The 12,805-nt window shown below is 36.3% G+C and overlaps 1 protein-coding gene across 1 annotated transcript; it reads right to left on the bottom strand.

The window, feature by feature from the left end:
- Positions 1–208: 208 nt before the first annotated feature.
- Positions 209–9,575, bottom strand: LOC138339089 (uncharacterized). Its single transcript, XM_069290402.1, has 4 exons — positions 9,471–9,575; positions 7,837–8,699; positions 5,782–7,343; positions 209–1,331 (listed from the first exon to the last, which is right to left on the bottom strand). The coding sequence occupies exons 3-4, from the start codon at positions 6,035–6,037 to the stop codon at positions 1,279–1,281; spliced, it is 309 nt and encodes a 102-aa protein (XP_069146503.1). The 5' UTR covers positions 6,038–7,343; positions 7,837–8,699; positions 9,471–9,575; the 3' UTR covers positions 209–1,278.
- Positions 9,576–12,805: the final 3,230 nt, after the last annotated feature.

Raw genomic sequence — 12,805 nt, 5'->3', positions numbered from 1 at the left:
ATATCATTCAACTTCAATGTTAGGTTAGTGATTGATTGACAATATGTTAAAAATATTATTAAATGAATGATTATTCAATTATAAAATATTTATTAATTTATTGCATTTAAAATCTAAGAGCACGAATGTAAATTTAAAAATATTAATATCAATTTATAAATCATATTTGAATGAAACTGTCACGACCCAAAAATGGGTGTGATGACACTCGTCTTATCCCACCAAGACAAGTCAGCCTAAAACCAAATATCTAACAAAGTGCGGAAGTAAATGACAATCCAACAACAATTCCTATTATGAAACCAAGTCATATTAATCCAATTCCCAAAATCAGGTTAACACGTGCACAAGCTTCTAATGTAAATATTAGAATTGAAATAAAATAGAAGTCTAAATGAAGTTGTCTTTCAAGTAAAAACAAAGTCATAAACAGGAGTAGGAAAGTTCGCTGAGATGACAAGCAGCTACCTCATAATCTTCCATAAGATGCCTCGAAAACGAAAAGAGTGACAGGTATCACGAAGATCCAGGCTCGTATCCTACAAAAATTTGTAGAAGCAAGGGGTGAGTACCAAACCACGCGGTACCCAACAAGCAAACCTCTAAACACAAGTTATGTGAACAAAATACGGGCACTTCTTACACCATATCTAAACCTCTGCGCAACAGCCTAATAGTTTACAGTTTACCAAACACACAACTCAATAACCACACTCTATCAGTTTACACATTCTCAATAACAACTCAATATTCAACAGTCACAAGCTTCACAGAGAAACACTCACAAGATCAACAAAACACGTGTTCAAGTTCATCAATAATCAAATGTGTAATGCCATAAGATGCAATGTCAAGTATAGTGATGCATGTCATCCCTAACGATACACACCCGCTGTCTCTCAGTCCGGGAAACATGGGGGACATATCTGTCCATGCATCTGTCGCGGCGCACGACACAACCCTCGATAAATAGTAACCTTCGCGGCGCGCGATACATCCCTCGAAATATAATATCCATCGCGGCGCGCGATACGACCCTCGAAAATAGTACATCATCCTCTTACCACAACTTTGTCTCTGATACAATGCAAATGACATGTTCAAATGAAAAGGAGGAGATAACCATTTGATATCAAAGCACAATTTACAACAAGAAATACAACACCAACAAATAAACATCAAGTCTCCAAATCATTCTCAACATCACACAAAGAAATACACGAATTTCGTACGCTTAACAAGAGTTTAGAAATCCACTTGCCTCAATTTATCAAACAATCACTTCGGGACTTTATCCTTCCCCTTTTGTTGAACTTCCGACTCAAGGCAATCTATTCAAATAGATAATCATAATAAGATTTCGACACTAACAACACTCACATGTAAAACATCGACCCAAAACTCAATCAAAGGTATAATAAATTTCCTAAATTTTTGATTCCAATCAATAGGTTAGATCTTTTACTTTCTAAGTTTAAATATAGAGTTAAGTCATAATTTCTTCAAAAACTACCATCTTAATAGTTTTGCTATAGTATAATACACTTAATTGAATTACATATAATATTGTATCGAAGCTATGGTAATTATATCAGAATAGGATTATCAAATTCATTTGAAAAGAAAAAGAATAACCAGAACATTACTTCTTATAATTATAATATATTTTCCTTTTGTTTCAAAGTTTAAACCTTCTTTCAAACACGTACATCATTATCAATACATTTGGTTTCTGCCCAATTAACAATTACAAAATAATACTTACCGACCTAGTTATAGGATATTTATGTTTTAGTTATTAATTATGAAAATAATATTTCTCCCATTGTTATCATTAATTGTTGGTAAGAAATTATTATAAAATATATATATATATATATAAAGGGCACTCATCATGGTCAACAAAATGAAAGGCAACCATTATTTTTTCCAAGTATATTGAAAAACGGTACTACAGATGTGCCAATTTGCATATTTATATGCAATTAAAAGTCACTCCTTTCAATTTCAAAACATGACAATTCTAATAAACTAATATATATTATTGTTAGCATGCTTTGCAGTTTGCTCTTTACCTGGACGAGAATGAAGCAACGCCAGCCGCCACTCACAGGTAGATTCTGTAACCCTTGTTCCGTTTCTTCTTCTTTTCTTTTTTTTTTAAATTTATTTTCAGATTTAATTAGTGCTAAAAGTGATAAATTTTACTCACTTATTTTATTATATAAGGGTCAAATAGTATAGGATCTTATTAAATATTCACTTTAGTCCATTAACTATCGACTAATTAACTTAAGTTAAACAAATATTCAAAAATTCTAAAGAGGATCTTTCGGATTATTACATTATCCACCACTAAAAATCATGTTTGTCCTCGAAAATAAAAGGAAAAGAAAGTACCTGAAGCTTCAAAAAGTTGAGGATATCTGGCACGCATGTCAGACTCAGTTTCCCAAGTTGCCTCTCTCACTGATCGGTGCTTCCATTGCACCTTCACTGAAGCAATCTCTTTGGTCCTAAGCTTTCGAATTCACCTATCCAAAATAGCTATAGGCTCCTCCTCAAATGTCAAGTCTGGACCCAGCTCCACAGAATCGAGTGAAATCACATGAGATTCATCCGGAATATACTTCCGAAGCATAGAGACATGGAAAACAGGATGAGCTTCTGACAAACTAGGTGGCAACGCCAACTTATAAGCCACTTCTCCCACTCGGCTCAAAATCTCAAAAGGTCCAATGAACCTAGGGCTAAGCTTTCCCTTCTTTCCATACCTCATCACGCCCTTCAAGGGTGATACTCGGAGCCAAACATGATCACCCTCCATAAACACTAAGGCTCTAACTCTTCGGTCTGCATAACTCTTCTGTCAACTCTGGGCTATCAACAGTCTATACTGAATCACATGAACTTGTTCCATAGCATCTCTAAGCAAATCTGTATCCAATGAGTCCATCTCCGCCTAATCAAACCAACCAATCGGAGATCTACACCGTCTACCATACAATGCCTCAAATGGGGCCATTTGAATACTAGAGTGATAACTGTTATTATAGGCAAACTCCGCTAAGGGTAAATGTCGATCACATCTTGCACCAAAATCGATCACACACGCTCGAAGCATATCTTCCAATACCTGAATGGTCCGCTAAGATTGACCATCTGTCTGAGGGCGAAATGCCGTACTCATATCTAACTGGGTACCCAGACCATGTTGTAATGCCTTCAAGAAATGGGAAGTAAATAGTGAACCCCGATCTGATATGATAGAAATTGGAACTCCATGTAGTCGCACAATCTGACTAATATATAGCTCGGCTAACTTTTCTGCCGTATACATCACCCGAACCGGAATGAAGTGGGCAGACTTGGTCAGCCTATCAACAATAACCCAAATAGAGTCATAACCACCCACTGTGGTAGGCAAACCCACAACAAAGTCCATAGTAATCCGCTCCCACTTCCAAGTAGGAATAGGCATCCTCTGAGATACACCCCCGGGCCGCTGGTGCTCACACTTGACCTGCTGGCAAGTCAAACACCTCGAAACAAAGTCTGAAATATCTCTCTTCATCCCACACCACCAGTAATGCTGACTCAGATCATGATACATCTTCGCCGCTCCCGGATGGATGGAATACCGAGAACAATGGGCCTCCTCAAGAATCAATCTAATCAAATCGCCTGTCCTGGGCACACAAATTCTGCCTCCGATCCGCAAGACACCATCAGAATCAAGGACAACCTCCTTAGCTTCCCCTCTCAATACTTTGTCTCGAATGAGACATAATTTTTCATCATCAAACTGGTGTGCACGAATTTTCTCGACTAAAGAAGACCGAGCCTCAATAAAAGCAATCATCCCATCACTCTCTTCTGAAATCTGCAAGCGGACAAGACTGTTAGCTAATATCTGCACATCTCTAGCCAATGGTCTATCCTCAATACTAAGCGTTGCAAGGCTCCCAATCGGCGTCTTCTTACACAGAGCATCGGCCACAACATTGGCCTTTCTTGGATGATATAGAATGGTCACATCATAGTCCTTTAGCAACTCAAGCCATCTCCGTTTGCCTCAAGTTCCAATCCCTCTGGCTAAAGATATACTGAAGACTCCGATGATCAGTGAAGATCTCACAATGCACCCCATACAAATAATGACGCCATAACTTAAGTACAAATACCACAGCCGCCAACTCCAAATCATGAGTAGGGTAGTTCTTCTCATGGGATTTCAATTGCCTAGAAGCATAAGCAATCACTTTCCCCTTCTGCATCAACACACAACCCAAACCAACTCCTAAAACATCACAATACACTGTAAAGTCTACACCCTCCTCAGGTAGAGTCAACACAGGAGCTGAAGTCAATAAAGTCTTGAGTTTTTGAAAGCTCTGCTCACACTCGTCATACCACTGAAAACGCACATCCTGTCTAGTCAATCTAGTTAATGGAGTTGCAATAGTAGGGAAACTCTGAACAAATCATCGATAATAGCCTGCCAATCCCACAAAACTCCTAATCTCAGTAGGTGAAGTAGGTCGCGTGCAGCCTCTAACTGCCTCAATCTTGGCCGGATCTACTCTAATACCCTCCTTGGACACCACGTGTCCCAAGAATGTCACAAAAGTAAGCGAGAACTCACACTTTGAGAACTTGGCATACAACTTCTCTTCTCTCAACCTATGAAGTACAATCCTCAGGTGTTGGACATGGTCCTCCTCAGTCTTAGAGTAAACCAAGATGTCATCGATGAAAACAATCACAAAAGAATCAAGGTATGGTCGAAACACCCCATTCATCAACTCCATGAATGCTGCAGGGGCATTAGTCAATCCAAAGGACATCACTAGAAACTCATAATGCCCATACCGGGTCCGAAAAGCTGTCTTAGGGATATCTGATGCCCTAATCTTCAACTGATGATACCCAGACCTCAAATCAATCTTAGAGAACAATGATGCTCCTTGTAACTGATCAAATAAGTCATCAATACGCGGAAGAGGATACTTATTCTTAACTTTTACCTTGTTCAACTGTCTGTAATCAATACACATTCTCATAGTCCCATCCTTCTTCTTCACAAACAATACAGGGGCACCCCAAGGTGATACACTAGGGTGAATAAAAACCTTACTCAATAAATCTTGCAACTGATCCTTCAATTCTTTCAACTCTGTTGGGGCCATACGATATGGAGGTATAGAAATAGGCTTAGTGCCCGGCTCCAAATCAATAGCAAAATCGATATCCCTATCAGGAGGAACACCTGGAAGGGAAACTCATGAACCACGGGAACAGAGTCCATGGGAGGTGGTTCAACACTAGTATCCCGAATAAAATCTAAGTAAGACAAACACCCCCTCTCCACCAATCTCATAGCACGGATAAAAGAGATGACCTTGCTAGGATAAGAACCACTAACACTCTTCCACTCAACCCTCGGAACACCAGGCATTGCTAAAATCACAGTCTTAGCATTACAATTAAGGACAACATGATAACGAGAAAGCCAATCCATACCCAAGATAACATCAAAGTCCACCATCCCTAGAATGATTAAGTCTACCCAAGTGTCATACCCAGCCAAAGAAACAAGACAGGATCGATACATTCGATCCACCACTAAGGGCTTACCCACGAGTGTAGAAACACGAATAGGTACAGTCATGCTATCACAAATCATATCAAATTTAGCAGCAAAATACATAGACATATAAGAGAATGTAGAACCTGGATCAAACAAAACAGACGCAGGTCGATGGCATACTGGGATGATACCTGTAATAACAGCATCGGAGGTCTCTGCCTCAGGTCTCCCGGGGAAAGCATAGCAGTGGCCTCCTCGTCCACCTCTATCCTGGGTGGTACCTCTACCCCCACTCTGTTGAGCTGCAACACCACTACTAGAAACTCTATAACCTCTACCTGACTGAACTCTGCCACGACCTCTACCCTGTGGTGTTGGTGGTCTGGTCTGGAGTGAAGAATTAGGTCGAGGCCCACCACGACCCCTTTGTGAAGTACACTGCCGCATTAGATGATCGGGATCTCCACAAGTAAAACAAAATCTCTGACCTGAGAACTGTTATGTGGACCCTGAAAACCCACTATAATTTCCTCGCCCTATAGGTCGCTGCTGTGAATCATACGCGCTCTGACCCGAGCTATAAGAACCCCTAGATGTCTGGCCACCCTCAAATGTCGGCATAGATGCATGAATAGGTCCCCGCTGCTGAAAGGAACCACTCACTCTCTGTGATCCCCTACCTCCAGATGAGGCACCCTGAAACTGGCCTGATATACGAGCTCTTTTAGGGTCCCCAAACTCCTCTCTCTCCATCAATTCTGCCTCTTTTGCGGCGCTCACAATGGACTGGAAAGAAGCCCCCTCCCTAGATGCCCGAAACATAGCTGACCTGATAGAGAAAGTCAATCCCTCACAAATCTGCGGATCCTCTATGTCTCATTTGGAATAATGGCCAACGCATGCCTAAACAACTGGCAAAAACGCACTTCATACTCTGTAACCGATAAACCATCCTGTCTCAGACTCTCAAACCTCAAGCGACTCTCCTCTCTCATGCTCCATGGGATAAAACGATCTTGGAATGCGCTAGCAAACTGCTCCCAAGTCACTGGAGGAGATCCAACTGGCAAACATCCCGAATAAGTCCTCCACCAGTCTCTCGCTAGTCCACGAAGCTGGAGTGTATCATATCGAACCCCATGAGACTCAGCCAATCCAACCACCTCTAGTAACTCTCGGCAGGTAGTTAGAAACTCATGAGAGTCCTCGCTCTTCCCACCCTGAAACTGAGGTGGGTCCATCTTTCGAAATCTCTCATACCTACGCTATTCATCCTCTGTCAGAACAGCCATCGATGCAACTTGACCCCCAACTGCTGGTGCAATATCATTATGTACCGCGGGATCTACTGGTAGTTGCCCACCGCATCCTGAGCAACCGGAGCTTGTTGCTGCTCTTAGGTCTGAGCCCCCTCTCTAGTACGAGAGTCATGTGGTGTGGTAGTTGCACCACCACTCTGAGAAAAGCCTTCTAGCACACTTAACACCCTCAATAGCGTATCCTGAAGCAAAGGTGTGACTACGGGATCAGGAGGAACCTGATCCTCTCTGTCATCAATCTAAGGTTCGGAAGAGACCTCTCTAGCACTACCTCTCAATGGTGCTGCTCCACGTCCACGACCTCTTGCTACTGTCGTACTACTAGCACGACCTCTAGCTCGAGATCTACCCCTACCTCTAGCTGGGGCCTCAACAACTACCTCGGGAAGTGCCTCCCCTCTACCACCAGTAACATTAGTTCTAGTCCTCGTCATCTGTCAAAAGAGTATACAACAACTCAGTACTAAAGAAGGTGGCTACGCACGATGAGAAAGAATGAACAAAAAAAAGTTTCCTAGTAATCCTCGTAGCCTCTCAGTGATAAGTACAGACGTCTCCGTACTGATCCTTGAGACTCTACGTAGACTCGGCTTGTATATACGTGAGACCTATAAACCTGGGGCTCTAATACCATTTTGTCACGACCCAAAAATGGGTGTGATGGCAATCGTCTTATCCCACCAAGACAAGTCAGCCTAAAACCAAATATCTAACAAAGTGCAGAAGTAAATGACAATCCAACAACAATTCCTATTATGAAACCAAGTCATATTAATCCAATCCCCAAAATCATGTTGTCACGTGCACAAGCCTCTAATGTAAATATTAGAATTGAAATAAAATAGAAGTCTAAATGAAGTTGTCTTTCAAGTAAAAACAAAGTCATAAACTGGAGTAGGAAAGTTCGCAGAGATGACAAGCAGCTACCTCACAATCCTCCACAAGATGCCTCGGAAACGAAAAGAATGACAGGTATCACGAAGATCCAGGCTCGTATCCTACAAAAATTTGTAGAAGCAAGGGGTGAGTACCAAACCACGCGGTACCCAACAAGCAAACCTCTAAACACAAGTTAAGTGAACAAAATACGGGCACTTCTTACACCATATCTAAACCTCTGCGCAACAGTCTAATAGTTTACAGTTTACCAAACACACAACTCAATAACCACACTCTATCAGTTTACACATTCTCAATAACAACTCAATATTCAACAGTCACAAGCTTCACAGAGAAGCACTCACAAGATCAACAAAACACGTGTTCAAGTTCATCAATAATCAAATGTGTAATGCCATAAGATGCAATGTCATGTATAGTGATGCATGTCTTCACTAACGATACACACCCGCTGTCTCTCAGTCCGGGACCCATGGGGGACATATCTGTCCATGCATCTGTCGCGGCGCACGACACGACGCTCAATTAATAGTAACCTTCACGGCGTGCGATATGTCCCTTGAAATATAATATCCATCGTGGCGCGCGATACGACCCTTGAAAATAGTACATCATCCTCTTACCACAACCATGTCTCAGATACAATGCAAATAACATGCTCAAATGAAAAGTAAGAGATAACCATTTGATATCAAAGCACAATTTACAACAAGAAATGCAACACCAACAAATAAACATCAAGTCTCCAAATCATTCTCAACATCACACAAGGAAATACACGAATTTCGTACGCTTAACAAGAGTTTAGAAATCCACTTGCCTCAATTTATCAAACAATCACTTTGAGACTTTATCCTTCCCCTTTTGTTGAACTTCCGACTCAAGGCAATCTATTCAAATAGATAATCATAATAAGATTTCGACACTAACAACACTCACATGTAAAATATCGACCCAAAACTCACTCAAAGGTATAATAAATTTCCTAAATTTTTGATTCCAATCAATAGGTTAAATCTTTTTATTTCTAAGTTTAAATATAGAGTTAAGTCATAAGTTCATCAAAAACTACCATCTTAATAGTTTTGCTATAGTATAATACACTTAATTGAATTACATATAATATTGTATCGAAGCTATGCTAATTATATAAGAATAGGATTATCAAATTCATTTGAAAAGAAAAAGAATAACCAGAACATAACTTCTTATAATTATAATATACTTTCCTTTTGTTTCAAAGTTTAAACCTTCTTCCAAACACGTACATCATTATCAACACATTTGGTTTCTGCCCAATTAACAATTACAAAAAAGTACTTACCGACCTAGTTATAGGATATTTATGTTTTAGTTATTAATTATGAAAATAATATTTCTCCCATGGTTATCATTAATTGTTGGTAAGGAATTATTATAATATATATATATATATATATATATATATATATATATATATATATATATAAAGGGCACTCATCATGGTCAACAAAATGAAAGGCAACCATTATTTTTTCCAAGTACATTGAAAAACGGTATTACAGATGTGCCAATTTGCATATTTATATGCAATTAAAAGTCACTCCTTTCAATTTCAAAACATGACAATTCTAATAAACTAATATATATATTGTTAGCATGCTTTGCAGTTTGCTCTTTACCTGGACGAGAATGAAGCTACGCCAGCCGCCACTCACAGGTAGATTCTGTAACCCTTGTTCCGTTTCTTCTTCTTTTTTCTTTTTTTTTAAAATTTATTTTCAGAACTAATTAGTGCTAAAAGTGATAAATTTTACTCACTTATTTTATTATATAAGGGTCAAATAGTATAGGATCTTATTAAATATTCACTTTAGTCCATTAACTATCGACTAATTAACTTAAGTTAAACAAATATTCAAAAATTCTAAAGAGGATCTTTCGGATTATTACAGAAACAATGCAAAATCTGTGATAACATGTTAAATTAATCTCAATATGACACATATCATTATATCAAAAATTTTAATTTGCGCATGTTTACCAAAAACGTTGACTAAATACAAATTTTTGATAATAAATTTAAAACTCCTAAGAGCACGAACTGAAAATGAAAGTCTCAAAACCTGAACAAACCATCCTATTAGATATATAAATGACCTTCCAAAAATAATCGCGCTGATAAAATTCGCATAAGAACACGTTTACTAAAAAATGTTAAGCAAAGTCAAATTTTTACCAAAAGTCAAAAGTTAAAACGCCAAAAAAATCAAAACCAACCATCCTATTATTAGAAAAATGACCTTCCAGAGCTAACTCTGTTGACGAAATTTAAATTTGAGCATGTTTTTTTTAAAAAAAGGACCTAATTCAATCTTTAGCCAAAAGATAAAAGTTAAAACGCTTAACAACACAAACTGAAAATAAAAGTCTCAAAACCAGAACCAATTATCGTATGAGACTAAAAATGAACTTATATGGCTAACCGGGGTGACAAAATTTCAATTCGAGCAAGATTACAAAAAATATTTACTAAAAGTGATATTTTGGGCAATGCTTAAAAGTTAAAATGTTTAATGACAAACTAAAAAAGCAAGTCTTAAAATTTGAACCCTCTATCTTATTATATAAAAAATGACCTTACGCATTTAACTACACTAACGAAATTCTCATCTGAGCACGTTTATCAAATATATTGACTGAAGTTAAAGTTCTGCCAAAATTTATAAGTTAAAACACCTAAGCACACACTAAAAAAGAAAGCCTCAAATGAATGAACCATCCTAAAATATTGATCAAAGTCAATTTATGATAAAAATATAAGATTTAAAACACCTAACGGCACAAACAAAAAACAGAAGCCTCAAAACTTGAACCAACCTTCCTGTTATTCAGAAATGAGTTTTCGAAGCTAGTGACACTGACAAAGTTCAAATTTGAGCACGTTTACAAAAAATATCAACCATAGTAAAGTTCTCGCAAAAATTTTAAATTTTAAACGCCTAACGACACTGAATATGAGAGCATCAACACTAGACGGTAATTTACCAAAAAAATCAACTTTAGTTGGTGAATTTACGAATTATTCTTATATAAGTTATTCCCTCCATTCCATTTTATTTGAGGTAGTTTGACTCGGCATGGTGTTTTAAAAAGAAATGAAGACTTTTAAAACTTGTGGTCCAAAATGAATGATAAAAATTTGTGTGACTCATTAAGATTAATATAGACATTTTATATTTCAATTGTTACGTAATATGGAAATGTACAATTCTTTTTTGGAATGATTAAAAGGAAAGTGAGTTACATAAATTGAGAGAGAGGGAGTAATAATTAATAATTTACCAATAAATTTTATCACATTTGATAATAGTTATTATTAAACTAAACATTCATATGCAACATTACTAACTAATAATTGATATGTTGGTTAATTTTACCAATTGATTATCGATCAGTTGGTACATTACCAACTATTTTAATGATGTTAATAATTTATTCACTACAATCTTTATTCATTGGCAAAATTTCCAACTAATTGAATATTGGTGGGAAGTTTACCAACAAATTACATTTCGTTACTAATTTACCAATACATTTATATTTTGTTGGTAAATTTAGCAACAAAATCTTGTCGTTGGTAAATATTTGGTTAGTAATTCATTGGTAATATGTTAATCATATCATATTATATCATATATTACTAAAAGTATAAACAAGAAAAATTAAAAGCTGAATTACTATTTTACCCTTCTATAAATTAAATTGTTATAAAATATTTAAATGTTTGATTATATAAGTTTAACTATTTTGATTATATAAGTTTAACTAAATTGTTAATGACTTTTAGACTTAGTAAAATTAGTTTCTTATTAAATATCTAATTTATTAATATTTATCATCTATAATCTATATGTATATGATATTATAATTTTTTTTAAAAAAATCTCTACCTAAATTGCTATGTTTTTTCCACTTCTCATAAATTTTTCCTTAACTCCTCTCATAAATAATATAATTATTTGGATAAAATATTATCCTTTACGATAAATATCGATATTTAATACTTTAAAGGGTGAAAGCCTGCAAAATGGAGACACACACATTGATAATGTCCTCTTGATTATTAATAAAGAATGACTCTAGCTTCATAAATTTAAATTCATTGATGCTTAATTACGTGATATGTACTGTAGTTGTTCTTTCTACATTGTTTTCTAACTTTAATTTTCTTTTTCAAAAAAATGGCCTAAAATACCTTTGAAGTTTTGAAAATGGTATAAAACTACCGTTTATCAACATATTGGCTTCAAAATGCCCTTCTCATTCACCTATTGCTCCAAAGTACCCTTGACATCGACCTTTACGTTCAAAATTGACCACTTATTTAACGATTTTAAATTTAAAGTATTTAAATATTTTTTTAAATACTTGGTGATCAACTATTGGATATAATTCAATTTATTATTATCATTTATAAACCAATCGACTACCTGCCTATTAATATTTAAACCCCGCCCAATTAATAACACGATTCTAATATCAAAATCGCCCTAAACACTACTAAAATACGTCGAAATTACAGATTTATAAAAATGACATCCAATATTATTCGAGTTCAAATTGAAGCCTAAATTAAATTTAGCTTCAGCCGCTTATTTAGGAGGCTACTTCCAATAATATTCTTTTTTAAGCTTGATTTCAAAATTTATGATTAAAGGTAAAGAAGTAGTACATCCCTAATTAATTAATTCATTTACTTCTGTTAATATAATTAAAAATTTATTATTTATTTTAAATATTTAAACTTGAATATATTATTTTTAAATAGTTTATCTATTAAGTAACACCGCATAACTGAGACAAAGGAATAATTAAGATGAACATCGACAGACTTTTTAAGTTTATCATTAATTTTATTTAGGCATTTGAATTATAATATTTTTTGATTGAGGACTTGAATATATGATAATGTACTTCTATAGACATTTTCGCCGCAAATTTTTAGTAACACTCA

The sequence above is a fragment of the Solanum lycopersicum genome, chromosome 10 (assembly GCF_036512215.1).
Source record: "Solanum lycopersicum chromosome 10, SLM_r2.1".
NCBI lineage: Eukaryota > Viridiplantae > Streptophyta > Magnoliopsida > Solanales > Solanaceae > Solanum > Solanum lycopersicum.
This window is presented reverse-complemented; position numbering and strand designations above follow the sequence as displayed.

Bases quoted from the DNA above. Each gene is read 5' to 3' on its own strand.
- LOC138339089 (XM_069290402.1), bottom strand. From the start codon at position 6,037: ATGCGGCAGTGTACTTCACAAAGGGGTCGTGGTGGGCCTCGACCTAAT. The intron at 1,332-5,781 runs GTATCATCCCAG...CTATTTGAATAG, and splicing joins CTCCGATGCTGTTATTACAG to ATTGCCTTGAGTCGGAAGTT.